The 27,786-nt window shown below is 46.9% G+C and overlaps 1 protein-coding gene and 1 long non-coding RNA gene across 6 annotated transcripts in view; one reads left to right on the top strand and one right to left on the bottom strand.

The window, feature by feature from the left end:
* Nucleotides 1-27,786, top strand: part of Orp8 (Oxysterol-binding protein-related protein 8) — a 140,530-nt gene that overhangs the window by 56,743 nt on the left and 56,001 nt on the right. For 4 of the 5 annotated variants that reach the window (XM_070535955.1, XM_070535954.1, XM_065450327.2 and 1 more), the window contains one exon: nucleotides 9,995-10,087. In XM_070535955.1, coding sequence (XP_070392056.1) covers nucleotides 9,995-10,087 — 93 coding nt within the window. Of the gene's footprint in view, nucleotides 1-9,843; nucleotides 9,854-9,994; nucleotides 10,088-27,786 lie in introns of those variants that run through there. The other variant, XM_065450328.1, reaches the window with a different exon arrangement.
* On the bottom strand, nucleotides 1,336-26,393 carry LOC135916888 (uncharacterized). Its single transcript, XR_010569097.1, has 3 exons — nucleotides 26,015-26,393; nucleotides 24,854-24,970; nucleotides 1,336-2,131 (listed from the first exon to the last, which is right to left on the bottom strand). It is a non-coding gene; the product is annotated as an uncharacterized lncRNA (long non-coding RNA).

Raw genomic sequence — 27,786 nt, forward strand, 5'->3', positions numbered from 1 at the left:
CTATGAACTCTCTCTATGTGTTCTCCCACCTTGAGCGTCCATAGAGCTTGTGGCCCCGACTGGCTTTTTGACTGATTGACTGATCTTTGTTTTCTTATTGCTTTAGTTTACATTTCTTATTTCTTTTATTTAGGTTGCGCATGTGGCATCAAGTAACAGGATGCCAGTAACAGTGTTTCTTTCTGTGGCTTGTATGTACAATTCCTAGCCGTGACTGCGCGATAACGCAAAGTGTTTCAAGCGAAGGAAATTGGACCTATCCGCTGAAAGTTTCCCATCTAGTGCGTTCAGGCAATAGCGGTGGGGATTTTCTATCGGCCAAGTGTTGGATCGTTCTCCGCAATCGAGCGAAGTGAATTGCACGCTCAAATTTCACTCGGAGCAATCGGGCAATGGTCCGTAGAAGCCGTGGGTCCGGAAAGTACCAAGATGGAAGACAAAAGATTCCCTGTGGAAGAGCCCATTGTCAGATTCTCTGATAGGGAGTTTCAGTTCTTGGCCAACTCAGTCAGGTACACGGGGTACCACGTAATCAAAATAATAGCCTTGTGTTCTGTTTGGGTTTTCATATTTATTCGTGTATGCTTTTGGAATAAACTTCAGTTGTGGGTTTAGTGTCGTCCTTGTCTTCTCTCGGCTGTCCTTGTGTCTCCGCGCAGAGTTTTTCAGTATCCATTGTCAGATTTTTGTGCTCGGTTATTGCCTCTCGTCCCGGCCTAGATTCGATCCAGGGTTCGATTTTTCTCCGTGCAGGGTTAGCGATGGCTGTGCGTCGTCCGGCAGCTGACCCTGCGGATTGATTACCGTTTTAACTCGGATAAATTTCGTAAAAGCTCCTAACGTCTCTGTCTCTTTTGTTGTTGTTGATATGGTGGGTTGATTGTTTGTTGTCGGCAAACGTTAAAGAGGAGACGAGGAGAAACTTTCAATCAGCTGGGGGGGGGGGGGGGGGGGAATGGTGTATTCTTTCAAACCTACATTGTTTTTGATTTCGCGTTATCAGCCTTTTTTTTTGCTATACACTTAAATTACTAGAAAAAAATAGGTTCAGCATTTAACTTTTTTTAATTTCGCGCCGAATTAAGAACGCCGGTACGTCATTGTGACGACACGGATTTCAGTCCTTAACTTCAAAGTTCGCATGTTTGCGTCTCGTCTGGCTTATCAAATCTCGCTTTATGTTGAGTTTTCATTTTTTGTATCGTAGTAGAATAATTTTTTATAACACTTTTAATTTCTGTTCTTTAGTGTCCCTTTAAGCGATACTTTTTCATTTTGAACTCTCTGCGCTATGGTTATGGACGGCGATGGAAGAAAGATCACATGACGCAAGTACTGACTTACAACCGAACGTTTATTTGTAAGAATTAGAGAAAACAACGTAAAAAAAAACTGGATGCGTACATGTTTGAGCACAAGTTTTATAAAGAAAGGGCATACGTTGGCCTTATATCAGTGTGATAAAAGCAATATGAGTGGTTTTCAGAATAAGGAAGAAAGAAAGCATCGACTGCTATATCTCTTATTTGTGTGAAGGACATCTCTTCGTCATGCCCTGATAAGGAGAGCTGGCTGACGCATTTCCTCTCGTTGTCTGTATACTATGTCTCACTTATTTCCATTGTCGATTAGTCATCGTTGGTAAACAAACAGCTAGATGTGCCTTGGTTAGGCAACTTGCACCCTTCCACTGTAAAACCTGCGCCTAACATGTGCACGCATTTAGTGTTGTATGGTGTTTTCTCAAAAAGTACGGACACGAAATATTAGATCTTTTTCATTTTTTGCGTTAAATGAACCTCTGAATCTTGAAACCATCTATAAAAATTTGAGGGATGCTTAGGCTTCGCCTTTAAGAGTGGAACGCGGCAGCATTCGAAGATCCATGACTGCTTCTCACGCTTCCCGGCAACTGCAGCTTATGTAACCGTAATGTGTACAGGGAAACGCTGGTGGTGAACGCTGTGCACGAAGGCGGGCTTTCTGGTAGAAACGCCGCCTCTTGTGGTGGGCCGCCATGCGGTGGAGGCGAGCGCCATCTAGAGGTGTTGCAAGGAACCGGGCGCGCCGCTTCGTGGCCTCCGAGATATTCGCGAACAGGCGCGCCCAAATGGCGGATGCCGTGGCCGGTCTGTGAATGGTAGAAACGCGGTAAAAGGAGTTTGAGTTTGCGCGTAACAGAATTGTTTTCTCGTATATTCAAATTGCGATACGATGCTGTCATGTCCGTAGGCTGTGTGTAAGTCGTACTTTACGATTTTTCTACGTATTTCAATTTGAGAAAATGAATTAGTTCAGTAACTTCCTTGCGCCACACATGGAGGGCCTGGGTGTGGTGGTTCGAAAATCTACGCCGGAAGCCAGATTTTCTGCGACACGGTGCCCTTAACGCTTTCGCGTTAATACTTGCCAGCGTCAGAGCGCCCTAAATAATCTACTTAGGGGTCGGCGAATATTCGTAGTTTCAAGTACGAATCGAATATTGCACACCAACTACTCAAATACGAAAAGATGCTATTCGGTATTTGCAATAACTGATACAACATTTTTTTTGCTGCAACCTGCTGGGAAAATATTGTTGCTGTTCTCCGTCTGCTGAACCGCCAAAAATTTTTGGGAAGTGAAACAACTACAAAAGTTTTCGAAGGAATGCAGAAACAAAAATAATGGATGCAGGGTGTCTACCAACCGGGAAAACCGGGAAAACCGGGGATTCTCAGGGAATTTGAACAGTCTGGAAAAACTCAGGAAAAACTCAGGGAATTTGTGCTTCTATCAGGGAAAATTAGCTGTAACCCTATTGAAAGGGAACGAAAGTCGTGTTAATACTGGCTCCAGTAACAGAGGAATCGCAACGAATCGTCATTGACGCCGTGTCATCGGCACGATGTATTACCAGAGTAGTTAACGAACGATTTTCTAGACGCCCGATTTTTTGGACATGCCCGATAATGTGCACGGTTTTGCGGCACCACCACGTACTCCATATAGTCAATGTATATTGCCCTGAGTGCAGGTCTGAAATGGCATTAATCAAAGCCGCCGCCACCGCCGCTATTTTTATTATCTCGCCGCCTCGAACCGGCACTCTCGCAAGCAGATCCGCTGGCAGCCGTAACCACCACCGCGGCAACGTTAGGCCTAGCTGCTTCTATGTTCACTATTAAGCTTCTAGCTGTGCGATGCCGTGTTTTTCATTGAAAGAATTCGCCGCTATCACCAATGGCACCAACTCCGCCTTTGTAATCCTCGCGATTGGCTTTGAAGCTCGCAGAGCACAACGCGTTGCGTAATGCCAGTCTTTGAAAGTTAGCTTCGCGTCAGTACACTAGTGTTAGGCGGTGAAGCATACCAAGCGTGGGAAGGGGGCAATCGTCACGGGACACAGTATGTATTCCTTAATTACACATGCGTGCACCCCGTATCCTGTCACAGTACAAGCCCTGATATGCCTAATAAGCGTACTGGCAGGCCTTCAGAGCTTTTTCAGACGTGCCTGTGGTAATTTTAGCCCTTAAAGGCAGTTAAAGACATGCATTAATTTTTTTCAGGCTGCCCGTTTTTTTTTTCCAATTTTTTTTTTTGCGGCCCCTCGGAAGTCCGAAAAATCAATTGTTGACTGTACAACTGACCAAGAGGATGCTTCAGATAATCCATGTGGTGAAAGCGTGGTAGAAAGAGGATGAGAACAGAAAGGACCGATGCACTGAGGAATTAACGGGAAAGGAAGGGTGCCGCCGCCTTTTTGAAGGAGCTTGAGCTGAAAAAACTAAGTGTTGGCTGACGCTGAGACACAGGTGTCCCTCATCCAAACCAAAATAAATTGTTTAAGCAGTGGAACCCAACACTGAGATGTTGTGTACGGGCTGAGAGTATGTCAGGACAGTTGAGGTTGACTTCCCAGCTACTGAGAGAGAACCTTAGTTGTGACAAAGTTGGGGACCTCATACAGATGAACTTGCTATCAGTTGATAGAAATAGCTGATATTAAAAAAATATTAACTTATCTATGCATCTCCATTTCATTCGTATTTGAAAATGTTCGACTCAATTTGGAATGGGCTTTACCATTTCTTTCGCTGTGCATTTTACTAACACCTTCCTTCTGTTTTCTTTTTAAATAAAATAGATATTACTCCTTACTATTCAAACTGGATTAAGTCTTTTTTTTTGTTTCAGCATGCTTACTAGAGAGTGACAGCATCGGGCAACGTGGTGTCAGCCTGTCTTGACATAAAACAAAGTTCTGGCTCATTCAGGGAATTTCGCAAAGGTGCTCAGGGAAAACCTGGAAAACTCAGGGAATTTGGAAATGTCAACTTGGTAGACACCCTGGGATGTTTTGTTTTTGATTTAAGTAGTAAACAGCCTAGTCAAGTCAAGTATTTATTTTTACTCGCAGCTGGTCCTTCTACATGTTTTTTTCTTCACACAAGTCCTTCAGCGTGCTTTTTCCTATTTAAATCAAAACTGCTACTCCTTTTTCTGCAAACATTTATTTAGCGTTCTTCTAAAGCTCTTTTTCCTACAGCAGCCACTCAGTCTTGGAAAGCTTATTTTGCAACGAGGCTCTAAAGAGGCTGAGAGGCTGTTGGTGCAGTTTTTAGCGGCAATTAGCCATCCTGAGTTTAAGACTTATTCTTTGTCCCTGATAACAAGCTAACTGGTATTTGTTTATATAATCATGATCGAGTGCAGGTGCGGTACCTAATTGGGCGGAAATAAGCATTCCTGCTGCAAATACATGTGTGCGTCTGCGGTTGTCTAATCGATATTTACAATTCGTATTCGATTCGTGTTCGAACACTTCGGTGTTCGTCCACCTCTAGATTTGCTCTAGGAGCTTTTCTACGAACCCAGGATGTGTATGCATCGTGACGTCATCACGCAGGTGTCGGTCACGTGGGAGCAGGACTTCGTGACGTTTACGGTTTTAGGCACGCTCGGTCGTCTATGCTGGTCACGTGAAACAGCCTGGGCGACGCCCGCGGCTCCTTGCGGCGCGCCCAACAATCTCGAAGGCGACGTGTGCTGGGATTTACGTCGTATCCGTTAACCGCCAGGTGCACGCGTAGTGTGCCTGTAGTTCGAAATGTGAAGTTTATTGTTTGTAAGTACATGTACGAAAAACCGGCTTAGAAATTATATGCAGCATCAGGATGTACCGGAGTGAGAAACTGCCAGGGATACCGCCTATCATTAGGGGGTACATAAGAGTTTTAGGGCAGCAAAAACGGGGTGAAAAAAGAAAGCGTCAAGAAACACTGTTTAAAAGCCGCTAATCAGGAAATTGGGCAGTCACCAGCCTTGCAAATGTAGCAAGGTATTTATTTTCTTTTTTTTTAGTAGCGTACGTATATTACTCGTTTGTATAACCAATTTAGCCAAAGTGGAATTTCGTTGCACTTGGCCTTTAGGCCAGCGTTGCGGGAAGCTTGCCGGCGCTGCGGGAACAAAGCTTCTACCGCGTTTAGGCCTTTGTACGCCGTAGATAGGAAGACGGAGTAGCTCACTTTTTCGGGCGGTTGCAGATAATGACTCTATAAGTTGTTAAGATGGGATATTGTTTTGGGGCGGGCTATAAAGGACTCTGGAGGAAGACTTTATTTTAAATCGGCGTGTACCGTCTGATTTAATTGGTGCTTATGAAGGGTGCCATGTCATTTTACATGTTTTTCCTAATTGTGCTATACATTGATTACGAAGGACGCGCATGTCGGACCGCAGTGCTAACTGCATTCCTTCTTAAAAATTCCACTTTATAGGCACACGGTCAGGGCGACGAACCGGACCGAAAACCGTACCAGAACCGGAATTGTAGCCAGAGCTGAACCCGAACTCGACCGATGCCTTTAGAACGTGCCTGAACCGGAACCTAACAACAACAAAAAAAAAAACCATGAGCCATTCCACTCTGTGAATGTAAAGGACCAGCGAAGCTGTTTAGCATACGACACAGGGGTGACACAGAATTTGGAACATAGGTACGCACTCATTTAACGTGATTTTTATATACATTCGCGTGGACGACGCGACCGCCGCCCCGAGGAGCCGGAGGAAACTAGACACGCGTGACGTTCCGACGGGACCGCCACCACGGTAGAGCGGAAGGAAAGGAGATACGCAAGCGGTTGGAACGCCGACAAAGAGAGGGCGGTGCGAACGCAGACACGGTAAAGCCCCTTAAACGTCGTAAAGTAGTGCCATGCTTTGAAGAATACCGCCTCGTCCTCGCGCGCTCTTGCCGAGGCCGACGCCGCGTGGCTATTGGTCTAATAGCATCACGTGGGCCCTCGCGCCGTGCATCAGCGCCATTTTTGCTCGAGAAGCGGCGGATCGCTTTCTATTGCTAGATAAAGCATAGAACGCACACGCCAGGACACAGGGAGCAGAGAAGACGGTGACCCCGGGAAGAAAAAAGAAATGAAATGAAAAGAAAACCCCAACTAACTCAGCTTCTCCTAACCCTTCGATCACTAGTGGATGCCGTCACCTTCTCAGTGCACGGTGATGACGGCTGTAGAAGGCGCAGGAAATTTCATTTTGCTCTGTGCCACGGTTCAACGCACGTTTGGCGCCCCCAAGCAGAGCACAACGCACGTCGATTTTTCTACGGATCAATTGTGGGGCACAAAATGTGTCAATGGATAGATTTTTTTTTTCCCAGGTTCAGTCAGCGCAAAACACTGCGCTACGTGATTGCATAAGAAAGATCGTCGGGGCGTTCTTGTTCATCGCTCCGAAGCATCAATCTTTGCATCATTCCGACGCATCAAGCGCTCGTTAGCCAGCTCGAAGCACTGGTGTCATGCGATTAGTGTATGCCATGCGTGGAAGCTTTCGCGTTTTTACTCTTGTTACGAAGGTCACTCATGGCCAGGCCCTGCGGCATCGGCGGAGGCGTGAGAAGAAATCGGCGCCGAATCGAGAGCCGAGTCTGGTTGGTTCAGTTATTGCCTCCTGTTCAAGCACTCGGTCAACCCTTCCTTACCTTCTCGTGTTTCTCTAACAAGCATGCTGCCTGCACGGAGGAGCGCCGGTGCTGTTGCTTTCGCCTCGCTGTAACAGCTGTTACTATAGCCTTGCCTCGTATCTATACGCCGCAGTTTTGTTTCACGATTGCTGCTCTTCTGCATCTGCGTACTGTCCTGTCATTCGAAATGCTCACTGTTCAGAGCTATACGTTCGCGAACGGCGAGGTAAGGCAGACATTCATTAGTGCTTTCTTGTATCGTTAGTTAAGGCATCGTGTTGCTGTATTCTTTCTTTCTCTATTTTTTTTTAACCCAAAATCAAGTCGCATCCTATTTCGCTTGACGAGACAAACTTGGCGAGCGTGCCGCAAATGTTAAAAAAAAAATGAGTTGAAAGAAGCTTTTATATTGTGCTTCTTTCTTTACTTTTGTGCTTTCAGATAAATTTTATTATTTTGCGAGGTTCTTTCAGCTGTGCACTGCACGCTTATTAGTTACTCATTTCTATATATTTGATTTCTGGACGCTGTGATTCACAAAAAATAAAGTGCTTGGTAGTCGTGAGACTAGTTCACTTCATTTTGATTCAGGATTGTCGCGTGTAATTCCTGTGCAAGTGATATACTAGTACATTAGTCTTAATAATATCTATCTTTTTTCTTTCGATATATTCACGATAATTTATTTTTAAAAGTCTGCAGTGTTATGTCGCTAAATTGCAATGTGTCATTTGCGAAAGAAAGACCTTACAACAATTCTGTTGTGACCGGGAGAATTCCCTTTTACACACCCGTGCCCCAATACGCCTCTGAGGACTAGTATTTTCTGCTAGGAGTGTGCGAATATTCGGAATTTCGAATGCGAATGGTATAGTCTTTGCTCTACTATTCGTACTAGATTTGAGAATTCACTACTCGAGGTTGTCGAATATTCGTTACCTTCGTATACTATATGGGACAAGAGCGGTTTTTGCAGTGTACTATGGAGAAAGAAATATGCAAACGAATAATCAACTCGGTGATTGTTATTTAGCACGACCGTAGCAGTTTTGTAGACGATCGTGTTCCTGAAGGAACACGCGGATGAGGTCATCTGGCACAATAGTTTCGTTGAGTAAGCATATGCCTCCTCTTAGGCAGCTAATGAATTCGCGTTTTCAATACAGACGAATAAGTATTATTTCACCGATCTCATCATATTTAGGTTCCTTCAAAACGATGTGCGGCGCTGTGGAATTGCCCCTTGTTCTTCCAATAAGCACTGCACTCTACTACATGCAGCTAGCGTTTTTTTTTTTTTTTCATTCAGCGTAAGCTTTCACCAGATGTGACGATACTGTTACATGCTGTACATGTATAAAGTATGTAATCAACCCCCCCCCACTCCCCCCATTCTTTTTTTCTTTTTTTTTTGCCGAACAGGCTGCGAGAAATCTTTCACTTTTTAAAGAATTGGTAATATCCGATATTATATTCGATATTAGAAGCTCGTTTTTCTCTAATACTCGTATTCGAATCCAAAAGTGTTTTCCGTTCAAACGGAAGAGAGGGAGGACGCGTCGAGGCATCGCACACTTGCGGCGACAGTGACTAAGATGACAGATTTTATTTGTGTGGCTGCTCTAGCTGTATGCAACATTAAAGTTCGCTGATATTAACATTAAAAAAAAGAACATGGATTTCTGCCTCATGTATGCCAGGGAGCCAATCTCTTGCACCTCCTGACAAAACCGTTGCTTGCGACACGCGTACAAGTCGATAGCGCTGTGCATGCAGCATCTCGCCATAGGGCAGGATAAAGTTTACTGTACCGAACCAGTTGGCCAACCGTTATTTTTATTTCTCCGAGCCGGAAGTGAACCTGTACCGAACCGGCATTTCTTTCCTGTCGACAGTATGAATATGATGGTTTACTCGATGGACATGTGTGACATGTATGACCGGACTGGTACCACCTCTGCATCAGAAGCCTGTCATTACCACTTCTTTAGATGCAAAACACTTGCACTACTTTTCGGTGTTGCAATGTGTACACATTGTTGCAAGACCATCGATGTGTCACGTGTTATGCAGGGCTGGTGTGCAGTTCTCGCACGCACAATAAATCCCATGTTATAAACGCGCACACACGCAGAGACGATCTGAACGTGCATCATTTCACAAAAAGACGCAATGGCGTCTCGGCTGTAGGGTGCGAACGTTGCATAGATATTCAACGTTTGCACCCAACAGCCATTGCGCCTTCTTGCCGTATACGTGCATTTCGCAAAGGGGCGCAGTGGCGTTTTGGTTGATGCCGAATCCTCATTGTCGATGAAGCGGGCTGTTACGTGCTCCCTCTCCTTGGGGCGCAGTGCGTATAATGGATGGATTTGATCGGTGGTTCTCGACGTGCCGTCAAACTCGACAAAAAAAAAAAAAGCCCGTAAGCGCCGACATTTTGTGTTCGGCATTTGATACGATCGTACATACGGTATAGCAGAGCTGGGCGCCTTATCACCCGCGAACCGCCTTTCACTTTCAGCATAATGATTATCAGTATTCTCGGATGCAAGGGAAAAAACAAAAACATTCTTGGCACGCGTCGGCGCTGGGAGGATGCTATCAAAAGTTCAGAGCTGGTAGACCAGCTCTGTGCCGTCCGGCAAGCCGAAGATGCCGCTCGAGTCCAAGGACTTCGAGCCGTCACCTGAGGCCACCACAGCAAGAACTGCCGGACTATTCTTTACTAAAGTTTCTTCTTATTCTTGGCACGACATGATTCGCACGATATCAAAGACGGGCGCCGCGGATGGCCCAGTGCTTTGCTGTGACGTTGTGTGCTGCTGCTGAGCACGAGGTTGTGGGTTTGATTGCCGACCGCGTCTGCCGGTGCCTCGGGTGCATAAAAAATAACAATAAGAATAATATAAAACAAACTTGGAAACTGAATTGAAGCCCCCTTCCCCCTATTACTGTGGTTCTCATAGCCCGTGTGTTGTTTCGGGACGTTACATTTTAACTTCAATTGTTTTCTCGCAGATTGCGCGACTCCGGTGGGCGCTGCCAACAAGACCCTGGGCTCGCTCGGACCCCTGGCACGGTCCACGCCGCTCGCCGCGTCGACGGTCAAAGGTGTGTTTGCACGTGCCCTTTTTACAGGATTGTGCGTCGTTCGTGTCGCGGCTCGGATTAGTCGACGGTTCATTTATCTTTATTGCGTCAATTTAGGCCGTATAGTACACACCTAAAAGAGGAACGAGGCAACCCGTACTATACACAGTGGACGGCGGTTTCTTGCTGCCCGCTTCCATTCACACTGTAACGAGGGAGGCGATGACAGAACAAACTCCCCTATTTTCTTTGGCTCTTTCGCCCGTTTTTTCCTGGTCGGTGGCCGGACTTTTCTCCGCTGCTCTCACGATGCGTGGGTGTTTGCATTTGTCTTACTCCAGTTGGCCGGGTGCTCTTTCGTTTCGGCAACAACAGTTCCACAAGGTTCTTCTGATGGTGCTCTAAAACTTCGAGGGTGCGATCTTGTACGCGTTCCAAAATAGAACGGAGGCGGTTCGTTCTTTACGTCACGAAATAGGCGGTATATATGTCCCGTTCGTCCGATAGCAGACGACACGGAATGATTGACAGCAGATATCACGTCTCAATTGACGTCATGGCGTTCGGCACGGTTCAAATTGACGAATCGTATTTGGCTCGGTGGAACGAACCGCCTCCGTTCTATTTTTGAACGCACCCTGGAACGCATTTTGGAACAAGATCGCACCCCTAATCTTAACTATCCGCACATTTATCGGGCGTGATGTGCCTTTGGACTGTAATTCTTTGAGAGCACCAACATCTTATTCTTATGTAAAGCGAGAATGGTCGAATGAGTATCTGGGCTCCGGGGATTAAGCTAGCGGGAGGGGAGGGCGAGTGGGGAGATAAGCGCAGACGCGCAGTCACTACTGTCCCGGCACTGTCGTCACGCTTGGCGTCATATACCTCCGACGTCGCGATGTCGCGATTCAGTTGTCGTCTCCTCGACTTGGGCGTGCTGCCCTCGTCGTGGTGTCGTCACCGTCTGGGCCGTTGTGACTCCTTCGCCATCACACCGTTGTCGTCTTAAAAAGCCGTGTAAAAAAAAAAAGTCGGTTATATTTGCACCACCTTATCACCAAACACCGTTATCGATGTCGGTAGTATATTTCGGAAGTAGCATTGCTAGCGGGCTCAATTGATTTTTGTGGTCCGCACATGCACAAGGATAAACTGGTAAGCAGTCGAGGTAAGGTAGGTGTAGAGTATTGGTGGGGGAAAAAAAAATACAACGACGAGATTGATAGAACTAGAGTCGTTGCAAGCGTAGGTAGCGCTACAATATAGTGATAGACGAAAGTTCTGATCGGGATATAGGATAGGCAAGCGGGCTATAGATGGCGATAGATGTAGTAAAACATGATTAAAAATAAAGCAGGCTAGGTAACGATTTGTCGCGCTGCCCAGTTTCAAAGGTTATTCCATTAAACACGATCATTATCACGTGGGCGTTATCTTCTTTTTTTTGCTGTTATTTTATTCGCGGGCGGAGTGGAATATAGAAAGAAAAAAGGGTTCCACTAGACAAGCGGTGTTGTTGCGAGTTGCGTTGTGACGTTTCTTGCCAACGTGTGCTGATAGCGCCTCTCCCGTCCGTTTGCTTTGCGCTCTGTAGACACGCACTGTCGCATTGGCATAACGACAATAGGACGCTGACCCGATTTCGACGCCGACGATCTGCTGACAGTGTTGACGGCGGCGCATCTGCTGTCGCATATAGGCCGACGCTGACACACACTCACCTGATAAGCGGAAGTCGCCGAAATGCAGCCTGTTATCAGCGCGCGGCGACACCGGCAGAAGCCATAGCGTGCTCTATTCGAGGTTACGCTATGCTTCGTCGCTTCTTTTACTCGCGATGGCGGTTTAACCTCGTGAGACCCGAGGACAGCTAAGAGACGTAATCGCCTTTCATGTCGATTTTTATGACCGAATGACACGTTACGAACGTGAAAACCCGATTTGTGGTTTGAAGTACCGCAATTAGACGCTGCCGAAAGCACCTTCCGAATGTGCGCGTAGAACGTATAACCGTCTCCTCGTGTTCGTTACGGCACGAACCACTTTTTTTTTTTGGGGGGGACGCTGAGATTGAAGACGTCACATGCTACGACGGGTTGGCATGTTGACGCTGCCTGCTGGATATCTGCTGTAGTAAAACGCACTTCACTTCGCGGGTACTTTTTTTCGGGTCATGTGAGTGTCGGTTTTCTCGAACGCTGAATATACAAAAGCCTGACTAAACCACTTGCTTGTACAGTCTCGGGCATCGGACGTCAATCTAGAGGATTAATATCTTGTGAAACGAGAATCGAAGGCAGTGCGATGCGCACGAGGGGCTCTGATGAGGCACTGAACTGGGTTCGTGTATGTTCCATTGTTACGCCGACGACTGTAGTTGTGAAGTCGTCGTCTTCACCTGATCCTCTGCTTCAACCTTGCCCGTGAGGCAAAGAAATACGAACCTTTGTCTATCACTGGGTTTCGACCTCGGTGTCCTTACGGCAACGCGCAATCGAGGGCTGGACGCGATGACCACTGCGCTGTTCCACGGCTTTGGCGCTCCTTTGCATTGTGTTCCGTACAGACTCCGGGGGCGGTGGCGTCTGTCCGCGTATTTCGGAAGCTATACGTAAGGCAGTACTGCACGAAGCGGACTATAGGGAGATGTGTCCGTGTGCAAGGAAAAATGTTGTTCCTGAGAAAAATGACGGTCTTTCCCTTGGGAGCCTGTTGTTGCCACAGTAAACGAGGTCAAAGCTAGAGGAATCCTTGTAGTCTGCCGATTTTTAATTATGCATATATATTTTTGCCGCTGGGTCTCTTTCCGCGTGTAACTTGAAGGGGTGGTACGCGTTCTTGAGGGAATACATTTTCGCCTGAAAGAAAACTTGCCGTAGCTTCGTTTTTTACAGCTTTTACGGCGCCGCGTCTCTGAAAAACTGTGTTCGGACAGTCACGAACCGTAGTAAAGGAAACACGGAAATGATTTTTTAAGCAGCAATACTCGTGATGGGCGGATTCGAATCTGTAGTGTTAATGCATAACAAATGGCTTTCGCGTTAAACGTTTAGTCCCATTGATCACTTTCTCCTTTCTTTTCTTTTTTTGCGGGGCACACATGTTTAGCCACCGCGTCCTCTTGAATGCAATTTTGGGCGTTCGATCGCCGAAGCTGGCTTTTCGGCAATGGGTGGCCTTCTCGGGAGAAGCCCATTTAACGGACCGACGGACGGTCGCATGCTGTTCAATATGAATTTTCACACTCGCACGCAGGGCACTGCGGAAGTGGTGGCGTATAGCGGGGAGGGCTTTGGATTGCAGTATTCGATCGCTGGCACACTCATGGCGGCTTGTGAAACACGCACGAAAGTCGCACGTGTAACGTTTAAATAAACCTCGCGAATATCGCTTCGTGATTGTTTTTGTTTTCACCGCGATACGGCCAGCGTGAAGATTCTTTACCGATCAGTTTTTGTAATTTTTTTCTTTTGTACACTCGCCAGATCGCGGCCCCAAAACACTCAATTTTTTAGCGGAAAGTTGCTCAGTGACGAGGATTGTTTCTTTTTCTTTTTTTTATTGCTTCAGTTGTTCGTAGGCTTTTTCCCGATGTCTAAACTATAGCTTTAAGTTTCCTCTTTCAGTGGCGAGTCGGGGGTTGGAATGTGAAATGGGAAAGCACCCCCCCTTTCCTCCCCCTCCCCCCTCTGACGATTTTCTAGAACGGAGCATCATGCTTTGCCGTAGACAAGCAGTTTTGATGCACCCCGATTGCTCTGTTGAGGAACATTATCGGGCTGTTTACGTCGCTAAAAAAAAAAAGAATAACGATAAATGTCGCTGCGACTCGAGAAAAATTTGTCGCCGAGGTGACTAAATGAACTCGCCAAGTTACAATTAGCGCCCGCGCTGACTGTCGGTGTCTCCGTGCAGCGTAACGCGACCACCGACGTCACGGTAGCGCTACTTTGACAAGATCAAACCGGCCGACCGTCGGTGTCCCGTGATGACAGCGCTGCGTTATAGTCGGCTTCGTTTGATGGCTGCGCATGTCTCGTCGTTAAGTTGGAGGTCGTTTTACAGCGTCGTTCGTTGGAGCGCGCCATTTATCGACACCGGAGCATGTGTGGCCGACATGCTTGGAAAATAATGCGCTGAAGGGGAGCGGTAATGAATTAGGATGGAAGAGGAAAAAAAGGCCATTATTCGGGCACTTTTCTCCAAGGGACCACTCCGGGGGTGCCTCGCGATGCAGAGCGCAGCGTGAGGAGGGGTCGTCGGATAGGAATGAGGGAAAATCGCGTTTCATCACTGTTTTCTTGTCATATTTCAATATCTTCATGTCTCTGCTCCACTCGGCTAATGCAACAGGATAAAAAAATTGCAATGCTTGAGGGGTTTTTGAGCCCTATACACAATTCGGCAACGGTTCCATAAATTCCAGCAAGGATGTATACCGCATTAATCGCACTCAGTCATTTAGAGGCTTTACTGCAGGGTCAGTAAAAGGTGGTGTTAACAACTTTATTGAGATTCTGCTCAGTGGCAGGCCCGAGTCCTAGGATGGCCCCTCACGAGGAGCGACCCTTTCGGCCCAGGCAACGAGGGCTTTTTGTAGTTTTTGATGCGGCGTTCTGAGCAGCTCCTCCCACGTCTGTTCTGAGGGAGCTGGCAGGAGCGACCTGGGAGGGGGTAAGCCATCGCATCCCCAAAGAATGTGATTTTGGGTAGCCAATGTTTGATTTGTGCAGTTTTGACATATTGGGTTCCATTGCCCGTTGGTAATTATGACCTACCAATGTGGGCTGGGGAACGACTTAGTTTGGATTCGACGCAGGATCGAGGCTTGCGCTCGCGTGAGGCTTGCGTGTGGAGGCGGGTACATTCGCCTTTTTTGCTTGTAGTAGATTGTTATCTCGTGGTATGTCGTCGGTGCCTGATCCATGGAATCCGAGTCTGAGGGGCACACCTCCCGGTTGATTAGACCTCGGGCTACCCAGTGCGCCTCCTCATTACCTTGATTCCCCGAATGGGCAGGGATCCATACGAGTTCAACAGTATTTTAATTTGTAAAGTCCCGTAGGACTCGTGCTGCACAGACGCCTATGCTGCCTCTCGAAAAATTGAAGATTGCCCTTTTGGAGTCGCTTATGATAGTTTGCATGGAAGGATTCATGATGGCCAAAGCAATGGCAGTCTCTTCCGCTTACACGGTGGACGCTGTTCTTATGGTCGCGGCGTTGAGGATAACTCACTCTCCGATTACGACGCTCGTCACTACGTAAGTTTGGTGAGTTTGCCTTGCTGCATCGACATAAGCGGTGTGCTTGGTTGCTTTTGTACCTTTGTTGAAGGGCCTTGGCTCTTGCAGACCGCCTCTTGTCGTGTCTCCCAGGGAGCATGTTCCTGGGTAATTATTTTATAACCAAACGGCGTTTAACCGCACCGAGTAATGTTGTTCTTCCTGCTGAATTCATAACGGGATTCAGCCCGAGTTTACTTAGAATGACCCTGCCAATCGCGGTGCTGGAGAGTCGTTCACGTTGGGCTGTTTTATGGGCCTCCACGAGTTCGTCTAGGGTATTGTATATACCTAGCTCAAGTAATCGTTCAGTGCTCTCATACCTCGGGAGACCAAGGGCACCTTTATAAGCTGTGCGAATGACGCTGTTAACCTTTTCCTTGTCACAAAGGCGTAGGTGGTAGTAGGGAAAGGAATACACGATGCGACCGATCAGGAAAGCCTGCGTCAGATGGCAGATATCAGCCTACTTCATACCGCGGTGTCGTGTGGCTACTCGTCTGATTAGGTCACATATTTGGCGGGCTGTCGTCTGTAATCGGACAATCGCCTCAGAATTATGGGTGTAATGTTGAATTAGCATGCCCAGGACTCTTATAGTCAGTACGGGCGGAACTGGGCCGTCTTCCATACGGACTCGTATAGGTGAGGTGGCGTCCCTTTCGGTGGCGTGTTTGGTTGATTTATCTCGGATGACGAGAAGCTCCGACTATGTCGGCGAGCACGCTAGACCATTCTGTCGCACAAAATTTTGTACGGTATCCGCGGCCGCTTGTAATGCTTCCGTGATTTCTCCATCGGAACCGCTATTGGTCTAGATGGTGATATCATCGGCATAGATGGAATGTTTGATATGCGGGATCCTTTCCAGTAATGGAGGCAGGTTTCGCATGGTAACACTGAAAAGGAAGGGGGAGAGGACCGCACCCTGAAGGGTGCCCCTTGTACCTAATTGAAATTGTCCGCTTTTAATGTCCCCAAAATGTATTTCTGCAGTGCGATCCTTGAGAAAGCTTGTAATATAGCTATAAGTGTGTTTCCCTACATTCATTTGGGCTATATTTGTGAGTATTGAAGCATGTGACACATTGTCAAACGCTTTACTCACGTCCAGCCCTAGAATTGTACGGGTGGATCTTATGGCCCGGGTGTAGGATATCTTGCTGTATTTGCCACATATTGTTTTGAGTTGACAGATTTGATCTGAAGCCTATCAACGTATGGGGCAGCAGTCCATTGCTTTCAGTGTACTCGTTTAGCCTGTTAAGAATGACGTGTTCCATAACCTTCCCCAGGCAAGAGGTTAAGGAGATAGGGCGGAGATTCGCTAGCTCCAGCTTCTTGCCTGGCTTGGGTATGAAAATTACGTTTGCATGTTTCCAGCTGGTGGGTATAGTTCCCTCTTTCCAGTGCATCTTGAAAATATTGGTGATTTCGGCAACCGGCTGATCGTCTAGGTTCCGTAGCATTTTATTGGTGGTGCGGTCCTCGCCAGCCGCCGCCGTAGTTTTGAGGTTGTTTAGGACAGCACGTACTTCAGATTACATAATTTCCCTGTCTAGTTCCCTGTTTTCCTTCCCGGTATAAGCTACGGGTAGAAGAATATTGGTGCTTGTATTAAAGTAGCGGTTTTTAAAAGCTTCAAAAAGGGCATCATTATCTCCTGGGAAAGAGTGTATGATCCTCTGAAGGTTCTTTTGTGATGCTGTTTTAGTCTGACTGGGGTCAAGTAGGTGTTTAAGCAGGAACCAGGTGTTTTTGCACCCTAGCTGGCCGTTAAGGCGGTCGCATAGCTGGTGCCAGTGTTCCTAACTGAGCTGTCGTGAGTATTTCTCGATATGCCGTTCGAGTTGCGCGATGCATCTGCGTAGGCAATGGTTGTGTTTCTGCGCGAGCCAGCGCTTCTGCAAGCTCTGCTGCGCAGACCACAGGTGGATCAATTTAGCATCAGGAGCCGGGCCGTCCTCCTCCTGGCCTACCTCCGTGGTGGAGTTAACTGCGTCTTTGAGAAGAGTAAATATCCACTCTTCAAGGTTTGTAATGGTTGCGGGTTCGCGTCCATTGCGAACCTATCGGAAAGCGTCCCATTTAGTGTGCTTAATTTGCAGCTTATTTCGCTTGTAGCCTCTGCAGGGTACCGTAATGGAGAGAATGTAATGGTCGCTACCAACGTTTAGTTCGGTATTCTCCCAGATGGCATTGTCTATGTTTCTGGTGAAGGTCAAATCAGGCGAGGTGTCTTGACTCACGCTATTGCCTATGCGGGTTGGTCTTTCAGGGTCAACAAGAAGAGTAAAACCAAGGTCTTGAGCGGTCTCCCAGAGTTTAGTGCCCTTCTTTCAACATTTTTGATAGCCCCAGGCCGAATGGTGCGCGTTAAAATCTCCCAGCATGCTTTGCAGCTATCTAGCATTTTGTCTATCTGATCTTCATCTTAACTTTTGCCGCCATACTGTACTATTGTACTTGCAATGACTTCTGTTCTGTCACTATCTCGCCTGCTTTTCTTACACCAGTATTCTAATCGCCTCTTACTTATCTCGACTGCTGACCATTTAGTTATACATTCCACCTCCTTTGAATGCCAACGCTTCTGGAAGGTGGACACTCCCCATACGAGTATCGCTGGGCGAATGTCTTGGTGTTCCATTACGATGAGCCGAGACGTTCCCGGGCTCGCCCCCCTCCCCTTTTCCTTTTTTTTTCATGTTTGATTCTGTGGCGCGTACCTGCTCCAGCATTAATCTTTTTCTTTTTTTTTTACTGACCTGCCAAAACGACGATCGGACCAAACGCTCTAGATCCTGAATGCTTATAGCCCCCCTAGGGATAAAAGCCTAGCAGTAGCTACACTAATAGGCAAAGCATATAAAGCTGCAAAGCATGCACAACTCGTGCTGCTGGGAGATTTTAACGCGCACCATTCGGCCTGGGGATATCAAAAATGTCAAAAGAAGGGCACTCTCCCAGAGTTTAGTGCAGGTCAGTAAAAAAAAAAGAAAAAGATTAATGCTGGAGCAGGTACGCGCCACAGAATCAAACATGAAAAAAAAAAGGAAAAGGGGAGGGGGGCGAGCCCGGGAACGTCTCGGCTCATCGTAATGGAACACCAAGATATTCTCCCAGCGAGACTCGTATGGGGAGTGTCCACCTTCCAGAAGTGTTGGCATTCAAAGGAGGTGGAATGATTAACTAACTGGTCAGTAGTCGAGATAAGTAACATATGATTAGAATACTGGTGTAAGAAAAGCAGGCGAGATATTGACAGTACAGGAGTCATTGCAAGTACAATAGTACAGTATGGCGGCAAAAGTTAAGATGGAGATCAGATAGACAAAATGCTAGATAGCGATGCACGTATGTAGTAAAACCTGATGAAATCAAGCAGGCTAGAGGACCGTTTGTCCCCGTCCCCTTTCAAAGAGATTATTATTATTATTATTATTATTATTATTATTATTATTATTATTATTATTATTATTATTATTATTATTATTATTATTATTATTATTATTATTATTATTAATTAGCTCCATAAAAACAAGACAGCGTTGCGATAATTCAAATGGCAGTGCTTACTTTTACGTGCAAGACGAGGATGCCTGAGAACAATGTATTGTAGGGGAATATTTGCTGATGACCGCTATACCCACCGCGGTAGCCCGGTGGCAATGGAGTTGCGCTGCTGAGCCTAGGGTCGCGGGTTCGAATCCCAGCCGGGGCGGCCGCATTCTTAACCGGGAGAAGTGCAAAAAAAAAAACTAGAAAACAAGAAGAAAGAAGCGTTCGTGTACGCTGCATTTGGCGCACGTTAATCAAGGATCCCAGCTGCTCAAGATGACTCCGTAGTCCCCCCACCACGGCGTGCCTCGTAATCATTACGTGGTCTTGGCATATAAAACCGCAAACTTTTTTTTAATGGCAACTGCAAGTGCCTAGTATGGGGAAACTGCCCAGAAACCATGGGACGCATTTTGTTAACGTGTCGCAGAATTAATTCAGAGGTCAATGACCACGGAATGGTACTTCCCGTGGCATTCGGCGTGGAGAATAGAACAAATGTTCGTGAATCTCCAGTGGAGAATAGTAAGAAAGATGGCTGGAATATCGGTGGCCAAGAGCATAGAACACTAATAAATTTTAAGACAATCGATTTCCGTCATGTTCGACGATTTGTTAGCATGAATCACGGGTGTCGACTAAAACCCGGTAATAAGCTCAGAATAGTCGAAATAAAGATTTTGCGGATAGTCTAGACTCCAGTGTTTCGGCATCTGTTACCTATGCTTTGTGTACGTGGTTTGCTGGTGAAAGAAATGAATTAGCCGGTATAAACTGCATGAAAGCGTGTGAAGCGAAAGTTCACGCTCTATATTTAAAAAAAGAACGTCCGTGCTTATGCTTGTATAGAAGAGATGGAAACACGAGCATTGTAGAGGCTACATAACTTCGCTACGTCCGCATTTCCAACATGACATTCGCATTAAGTTCGCATTAAAAAGCTCATTTAACGTGGGTATAGTCTCTATATGGAGATTAAATATAATTTTAGGGCTTCTCTCTTTTTAAGATGAAGCTTAGTGAGGCTATTTGGGTAGCAGTGCCCCTAAATGAGGTGATAATAAGGAAGATGCGAGATTAACAGTGTCCAAAAGAGAAGTTTTGCAGAAGTGTTCGCAGCCAGTGGTTTTATATAGCGCTAATTTCCCCGTGTGCCAAGGATGCCTAAATGATTATACCTTCTCTATTCTTATTCGTCGTGCGTCTTTTTCAGGCTACCTGTGGTATAATGCTGCCCCTTACCGATGTGTCAATACTGGTGATTAAGTCAATATTTAATCTTCCTTCCTGATTGCCCAGGGCAGGCCTATAAAAGATACAGCCCGCGCCGGGAATCTACGTCCAACCAGTGTTGCTAGACTTTCGCTAAAATGTATCTGCTCTCGCACAGAAAGCTTAGGGGTGCTTCGCAGCGCTTTTCCACAACGTGCCGTAAAAATTGCTTCAATTTTGCCTTCATGTAGCCTTACCCCCATAATCAGTATACACCTCATTGTCCCGATTCCCACCAAAATTTCTGTTTTATGGAAGCGATGAAGTGAGCTCAATGCACTTTGCTGCATGGTCAGCGCAGGTGGGAATCAATGAACAGTGGCTTACAAAAAAAAGTTAAGTGTCACAAGTACTCGAGGAAGATCGAAACCTGGCATGTGTATGTGGATAATGGAATGCAAGTAGGTTTCCCGACGTTGTCAATCGAAGGCGATTGACCGTAAAAAGCACCGGAATGGAAAGTCGATGTCTGGCAATCGGTGCTGGCAACCGCGCTCCGTCATTAAACGCGCACCTGATGACCAGTTCCATTTTGATACAAGCGGTTGTTTGGCGCACCCTTTTCTTTTATGCCAGATGGCTGCTTGCTTTTTTTTTTGTCTCCTTCTTTAATGGTTTGCGGGGATGGCGGGGGAGGGGCAAGGTTGGAGTGAAAGCGGCAGGGCTCCGTAGACTTCTCTTGTGACCCGAAATGGCGCACTTATTTAGATGCGTAACTATCGTTTCTGAAACCAGAAGCCCATCCGGAAAAGTTGTTGCCCTTGTTCCCCTGGGCTTGGTCAATGTGTTTTGGCCAATGCTGATGGTGCCCTATCTATGGGTCCAGTTTCTTTCTTTTCGTTGTTCTGAATAAGCTCTACCTTCCTTTCAAGAAATGCGTTTGGAATGCAATTTCAATACTGACGACTATAATTAACATTAATTCTTACCTCGATTGAGCAGTGAGTTCAAGTATACTGTTTCGACCAATCTTCCTTTCTTTCCGTTTTTCTTATTTTGTTTTGTAACATAATGTATGTGCGTGTTTTCTCTTTCGTTGTCTTACTGCTATTGTACCTGCAAAATTTTTCTGCAGTTCGCTCGCGGCTTTCGCTTTTTTGTCCGCAACTTCGAGCGCGCCCACGTAGCAGTGCGCGCTTCTTTATATTATGCGGCCCATTATCGCGGTTGGGTTAAGCGTCGCCAATTTATTTCCGGCCGGCAGCACTCTCGGCGCTATCGCTCCTAGCTTTGCAGCGCAGCGTTTCAACGGCGGTCGAAGGACATCTATAGTGGACATGTCCATTTTCGTCTGCTGTTGAAGTTCGTCTGCTGTTGAGGCTGGGCTGGGCTGCGCGTCTGCAGCAACCGGGCGCCACAGCCAATCAGCACTTAAGCAGCAGACGTCATGGACGTGTCCGCTAAGTGGACTCTTAACAGAATAACTGCCCTGGAGCCAACGTTTCGACGAGGTGGGTGTGTTTGCCTTCGTCGGAGGATCTCTGTCGATGCTTGTATTGCCGCGTATGGCGTCTCGATACATAACTGTATCGATACGAACTAGTACACTGCATGCAAGCCGGTGTACTAGTAGCGTGCGAGGAGGCGTTAGCGTTTTCGGTCGGTTCGGCTTCAACCGTCTGCCATCGTGCGTGCTGCTGATAGTTTAAGTCGTATTCCGGCGCCGAAACGGTCCAATGAAATCGTATAACTGGTCGACGCTGAATCGCACGCGCTTCGTCTATGTACACGCGTATGGTCAAGGGCAAAAGGAGGGCCGTATAACTTAGACTGGTCAGTGTACGTCGTGGCTAAATGCAGCAACAGTGCGAGCGGCTGGACAAACGAAAGAATTAAGAATCGGACAGCTAGCGATTAGTTCCTTTTTATTCATTCCGTTTGTATTGTCCCATGCGCGGTTACTATATTTAGCTACAATGTGATCAATGAAAGGTTTACGAAGGTTGGGAGGTTAATTCCTTACGAAGCTAGGTTAGGCGAAGCGCACGACCTTTTTCCTTGGAAGGTGACTAAGTAAAAAAAAAAAAACTGAGCTGCATTAGTAAATTAGCCTCCTACAGTGCCAAGAAAAGCCACTGTTGCCGTAGAAGAAGGTCGGTAAGTCAGAGGCAACGCCAAAGCGAAATGAGGGCCTCGATGTTCCCGCACCAGTTCAGGGTTCGGACGGTGTCTGCTCCGGCCCATAGTTCTGCACGAGTAAAGATGGACTAAATTGTGTTCTAAAAGAGCCAGAGACTGAACTCGGCGAGTTTCGAGAACTTTTGCTGAGTCACTATACAGGGTGTCCCCAACTGTCACGCGCCAAGGTTTAAAAATATGCAAATGCCACGTAGCTGGACAGAACCAAGGTAACGTCGTTTTGCCGTCGCTTGGAGATACCTCGCACTATTCTTTTTTGCGTTTGGCCTAATTACGCAATTAGTCTAAATTAGTTGATCAACTTATCAAATATTATATTTAGATGAAACGTGTCAATTAGAAAATCGTACAGCGCAACATGAAAAACTTGTCGATGCAGATTTTCTGTTGGTCAATACGGGTGCTGCATTAAGTTTTTTTTTTTTCCGAGCGTGAAAGAACAATAACAATAACGAGTGCAACGATGCCGACGTGCCGGGACGAATTCGAACCGACAAGTGGCATGGACCACTCAAGAAAAGTTTCTTATTGGCGGCTAGGGGCGGAATAGAGGGAAGGGGGGGGGGGGGCTTGCTTATGCAAGTTGGCTATAAAGAAAGGAATATTCAAGGGAAAAAAATTGTTCAGAGAATTTATTCGAGGAAGTAAAATTGTGCTTTGGGCGTTGTATTTCTGCGCCCGTTTTTGGAGATTGTGGGAACAAAAGACACGGAGAAAGACGGCGGTCTGGTATTAATTGATCGCTGTCATTGATTGCTCTGCTACATCACGCTGAAACGATGGCGGTGAATAGCCTTCGTTGTTATTTCGAGCTGGTCTTTCGCGAATTATATTTTCATTCGTATTGCTGCTTTTTATTTCTTTCCGGAAAGGGCGCTGCTTGTGCCGATAGCCACCTTCATCCAGAAATAAAGGGAAGAGCATGTTAGAAACAATTATTATAGCCATATTACTTCCTTTTTGTTTTTGTCGAACATATAACGATGTCGCCTTCGTTACTTCACTATATTTTGGAATATATATTATCGGCATACTGTGCATGTTATGTTCACATCTGAATAGTTATCGCGTAGTGTGTCTGTGTGGATTATTTTTCAGGTGTGTAGGAATAGCGTGTATTTTTGTCTACCTTGAAATTTATTTCATTGCGTTGTAGCCTGCTTACAAAAAAGTATGCACGCACGTTTAGATTATTCTGTCCTTATATGTTCACATCTCACTAACGAACTTCAGACTCTCACGAGCTGTTCATACAGAATTTCTCGTGAAGTACGTCCAACAGGTTGTTGGAAATAAGTTGACTTGATTTCTGTACCACGCGATAACTTCATCGGCGCTGCTGCTTTGGGATAGTGTACCAGGTATGCATCGACGTAGCAATACTTAATGAAAAGAGCGCTACGATGACGTGGACTAAGAGAACAACATGTACGACGGACAAAGCTCCTTGTCCGTCGTACATGTTGTTCTTTTAGTCCGCGTCTTCGTAGCGGTCTTTCCATTAAGTATGCAAAACCAACTCGCCCACATCGAGCTTCTTCGACGTAGCAATGTTTTTTTTTTTCTGTGCTGAAGATATTTGGTATTACAAGTGGCTTCGGGAATAAGAAAGAAAAGAAAAAGAAAGTAGAGAGAGCGGAGCTTACATCCCATTACATAAATACGCAGAACTGGTTACTCTGGCAACGATGTACACTTCACGTACCTGCGAGAAACCCTCTTCATTATATTGTCTGCTTGCTGCTGCAAAAGAGGGGAGTACCAGAAAGCTTTGTAAACGCAAAGTGCCTTCGATAATAGTAAGCATAAAGTGCCCAGGAGAGGGCGCGGGCCCGCGCTTTTGGCGGTGCAACGCGTAATCCAGTCGAATTAAACTCTGAAGTCAAGCAGGGTCGGCACCCCGCGCTGAATAAGGGACTCGGCAGGGCGAGCGAACTTCCCCGTAAAGCCCGAAAATCCGTGTGTTCGCTTCTTTGGCAGCTCGCTGGCGTTGCGGGGAAGCCGCCAGGGAAATTGCGTACGAGGCTTATCATACGGAGATACGGGGAATTTTCTCTGGTCTACCCTTTTTCTTGTGGAATTGAATGCATAAAATTTCTCTCTCTGTCTCGCGCGCGTGCGCACGCGCGCAGGATTATGCGAACCGTTCCAAGACAAATTGGACGGAGGGTTGAATGTTTAATTTAATAAATGCGCTATTGGGCAAGAGGCGCGGATTACCGTTTGGCCTTACCTATACTGTTAAGGGGGAGATGTTGTTTTGTAATTGCAGGAAAGCGCTTCAAGGAGTGTACCATCGACGACAGGTGAACGTCCCGATCGGCTGGCGAAAGCCAGTGAAGGCTAGAGGACTCGCGGCGATTCTGCAGGCTGTCCGCTTACCGGACACACCCTTCGTGGTGCGGGATCTCTTCCTGGCTGAGCTAAAGCGAGTGACGGGGCTAGTCGTTCGTACGTCGTAATAACTGCATTAAGGCATGATCTGAAAAACGCGCACTATATAAGACGTGACGGCTTCTGCGGCTTACTTAGCGTGTGGTTGTCGCTGAGGATGCAATGAGGATGCTGAGGCGTCGGAGGGGTGCCGTTCCGGGAAGCATCGGAGCCACGGTGGGTAGATCGTTGTCCTGCGTCCCGATCGGCGTCTGGGAAACAACAAAAAAACGGCTTTCCCGTGGCAGCTTGCTCATGCGTAGCAGATCAGGTCCGCGCTGGAGAGCTCCGGCACCATAGTTCGCCCACCGAACTCGTTTCGTCACAACGGCGATGGGGCTGGTGGATAGAGGCGGTTTTCAGCACAAAGCCCGCTTCTTCGAACGCATCCTAGCTGCAGCGACGGAGAGTGGGGGATGCGCGTCTTGTCCCCCAGTCGTAATTGGATGGCAATTTTGCCTTGCAGCTCGCCATTCTTAACATCCTCACTCGAATGCGCGTGGTTTTTTTCAGCCAGTAATCCGAAATTTTTGTCTCACGTCGCGCTTCGACTCCACATTGGAGGTCAGCTAGGAGTTTGCATATATGGGGAGCCTACATGGAAGCGCCGTTTTAGGGTGGTGACAGGAAGGGTTCTTGCCACCGCCAGCTAAATTGACGGGTTAAACTTTGCGACAGATTATCAGATGTGGGACACATAATAGCGATAGACCAGCCGACAGACCACGTTTCCCGCAGCCCTTGGTGACGTGAAATTAACTTAAAAAAAAAAACTTTGGCCTCAACAGCCAGAGACATACATATATAGCATGTCTTAGCGCAGTACACGGCACGTCTACGTTTCAGTTAAACAGGCTAGTAAGCAGTCTTTATTGCAGCACACTTCGAAAAATACCCTGTATATATTGCGTACACGTGGAAAGCAACGGCAATGCTTAATGCAGTTCACATTCTTGGTGTGAGATAATACTACCACGAGCACCTTATAACTTGCTCTCTACGTTTCGCACGACGTACAATAGAAAAAAAGAAAATGTGTGGTGCGATAAAATAAAAGGAAAGTGCAACCAGTATGTTAAAGATGCATGCAGGTTTCGCGTGCGTATTTGCTATAAAACTACATTTAAAGAAATTTAATAGATCGCGTGCCAACATGAGTGCATCAAAGCGCGCGAAAAATAAAAGGAAAAAAAAAAAGAGAAATCAGGAATGCGCCGCAACTTCTAGCGAGATTGGGAACCAAAATGGCTACTCACCAAATCTGGCGGTGAACAGCGGTCAAAATTTTGGTGGTGTCACCACCCTCAAACAGCGCTTTCGTGTAGGCTCCCCACGTATATATACGGCTGCGTCGGTGGCACCTGCCAAAACTCCTTGCCGCCGCGTTCGATGGTGGCTCACTGATTCCCTACCCCCTGTGCAGAGCGGTTGAGGTGTCCTATGCTGAGAGACAGTTACTGCGCTGCACTTTACCCCAACCTTTCCTTCCCATCAACAAGAATCTCCTTCTCTCTCTCTCGAAGACGGCTCGCGCGCTCTCCCAGTCAAACCGCGTAGGTCCGAGGTGGATGTACCGAATGATGTCGGGGTTGAGGAGTACATGTAAGTTCTGGGACGCGGCACGTGTAGGGTTGCCTGAAGTCCTCTCCCCATCTGGCAACGGCACGCTGCATGGCTGCGCATACGTATAGTGAAGGCCGACGGCAAACCCCTACAGCGCAGCCTGCATGGGAGCCGTCACTATAGGAACGGGCAGCAACGCAGCTAGCAAACGAACCCCTATCATACGCCCTGAGGGTGTGAGAAGTCACTTATATAGTTACGCTGTCTTCGACGTATCGGTTGTCAGATTGACATGCGCGCACCTAAAGCCACACTAACACGCACTAACAGGTGTTACTAACACCTAGCTGTTGAAGAGTTTTTCTTTTCGGGTGGGGGGGATGGGGGGCGCAGGGTATGTTGCACAAGGGTATGCGGTGTGGAGGAAATTAAATGACCTGAACCCTCGTTTACGTGGATTTAGCGCGCCTCGTGAATCGTGTTACTTGACCATACGCGGCGAGTCAGGTTCGTTCCGCCGTAGCCGACCGCGCGATAGACTCTTCGCAGTTTTGGGTCAACGAAACTCCATGCACGCTATACGAATGAATGCTGCAAACGAATTGGTACGAATTGGCTGATTTTGCGTTGCGTTGAATAAAAGACGAGTCGTTGAGTGCGCAGCGTTAAGGCGATGGGAAAAAAAAGAACATGTTTTCCTAAGGGGCTTTATGAAGAGTACACGAACGGCGTCGGAAGAAAAGCAAATAAATTAATCAACGCTGAGGAATATAGCAGATGAGAGCTAGCACGCTTTAAAAGGTGCCCACATATAAGCTCAGACAGTTCGTTCGGGTTGTTGCCGCCTACGCGGCGGGCAGCTCTGTAAACACGCATGTACTGCTGTGTATACTTCGCATATATTTCTCGTGCGATAGTATATACGCTAGTACAGATGACAAGTCGTTCCTCTACGCTGCTATTTTAGGCTCTGATATTGGGCCCGCGAGGGACCAAATTGACGTCTATATTCTTGTGTTTTTTTTCTACACTCTTCTGCGCGAACGCCCCCTTACCGTACATAAGACGCATGATTTCGCTCTTTACGACGCAGCAATGTTTGTCGCTCTTTACGACCCGGGGCATAATATTTCAGTCTACGACGCTTCGTGTTTGTACGTACTTACTGGAGTATATAGCGTAGGGTATGTTTCTTGCCCTCCATGTGTGTGTTTGCGTGCACGTGTTTGTCTGTGCGAGCGGCGGCGTGCGTTGTTTGGCACACTTCTTTGCCGACGCGAGAAGGAAAGGTCAGCCCTGCAGCAGCAGGAGCAGTATCGCGGAAAGCGCCGGAAAATAGGGTCGCGAGCTCTCGATAAAAAGGTCAGTCCGCTTCGAGACGAAAGATTGGACTGGAATTAGAATCCCGGTCGCTGTATGTCATTATACAACGTGTCCTTTTTCTAATGATATGCCGTTTTGCGAA

Source organism: Dermacentor albipictus, chromosome 3, assembly GCF_038994185.2.
Source record: "Dermacentor albipictus isolate Rhodes 1998 colony chromosome 3, USDA_Dalb.pri_finalv2, whole genome shotgun sequence".
Taxonomy (NCBI): domain Eukaryota; kingdom Metazoa; phylum Arthropoda; class Arachnida; order Ixodida; family Ixodidae; genus Dermacentor; species Dermacentor albipictus.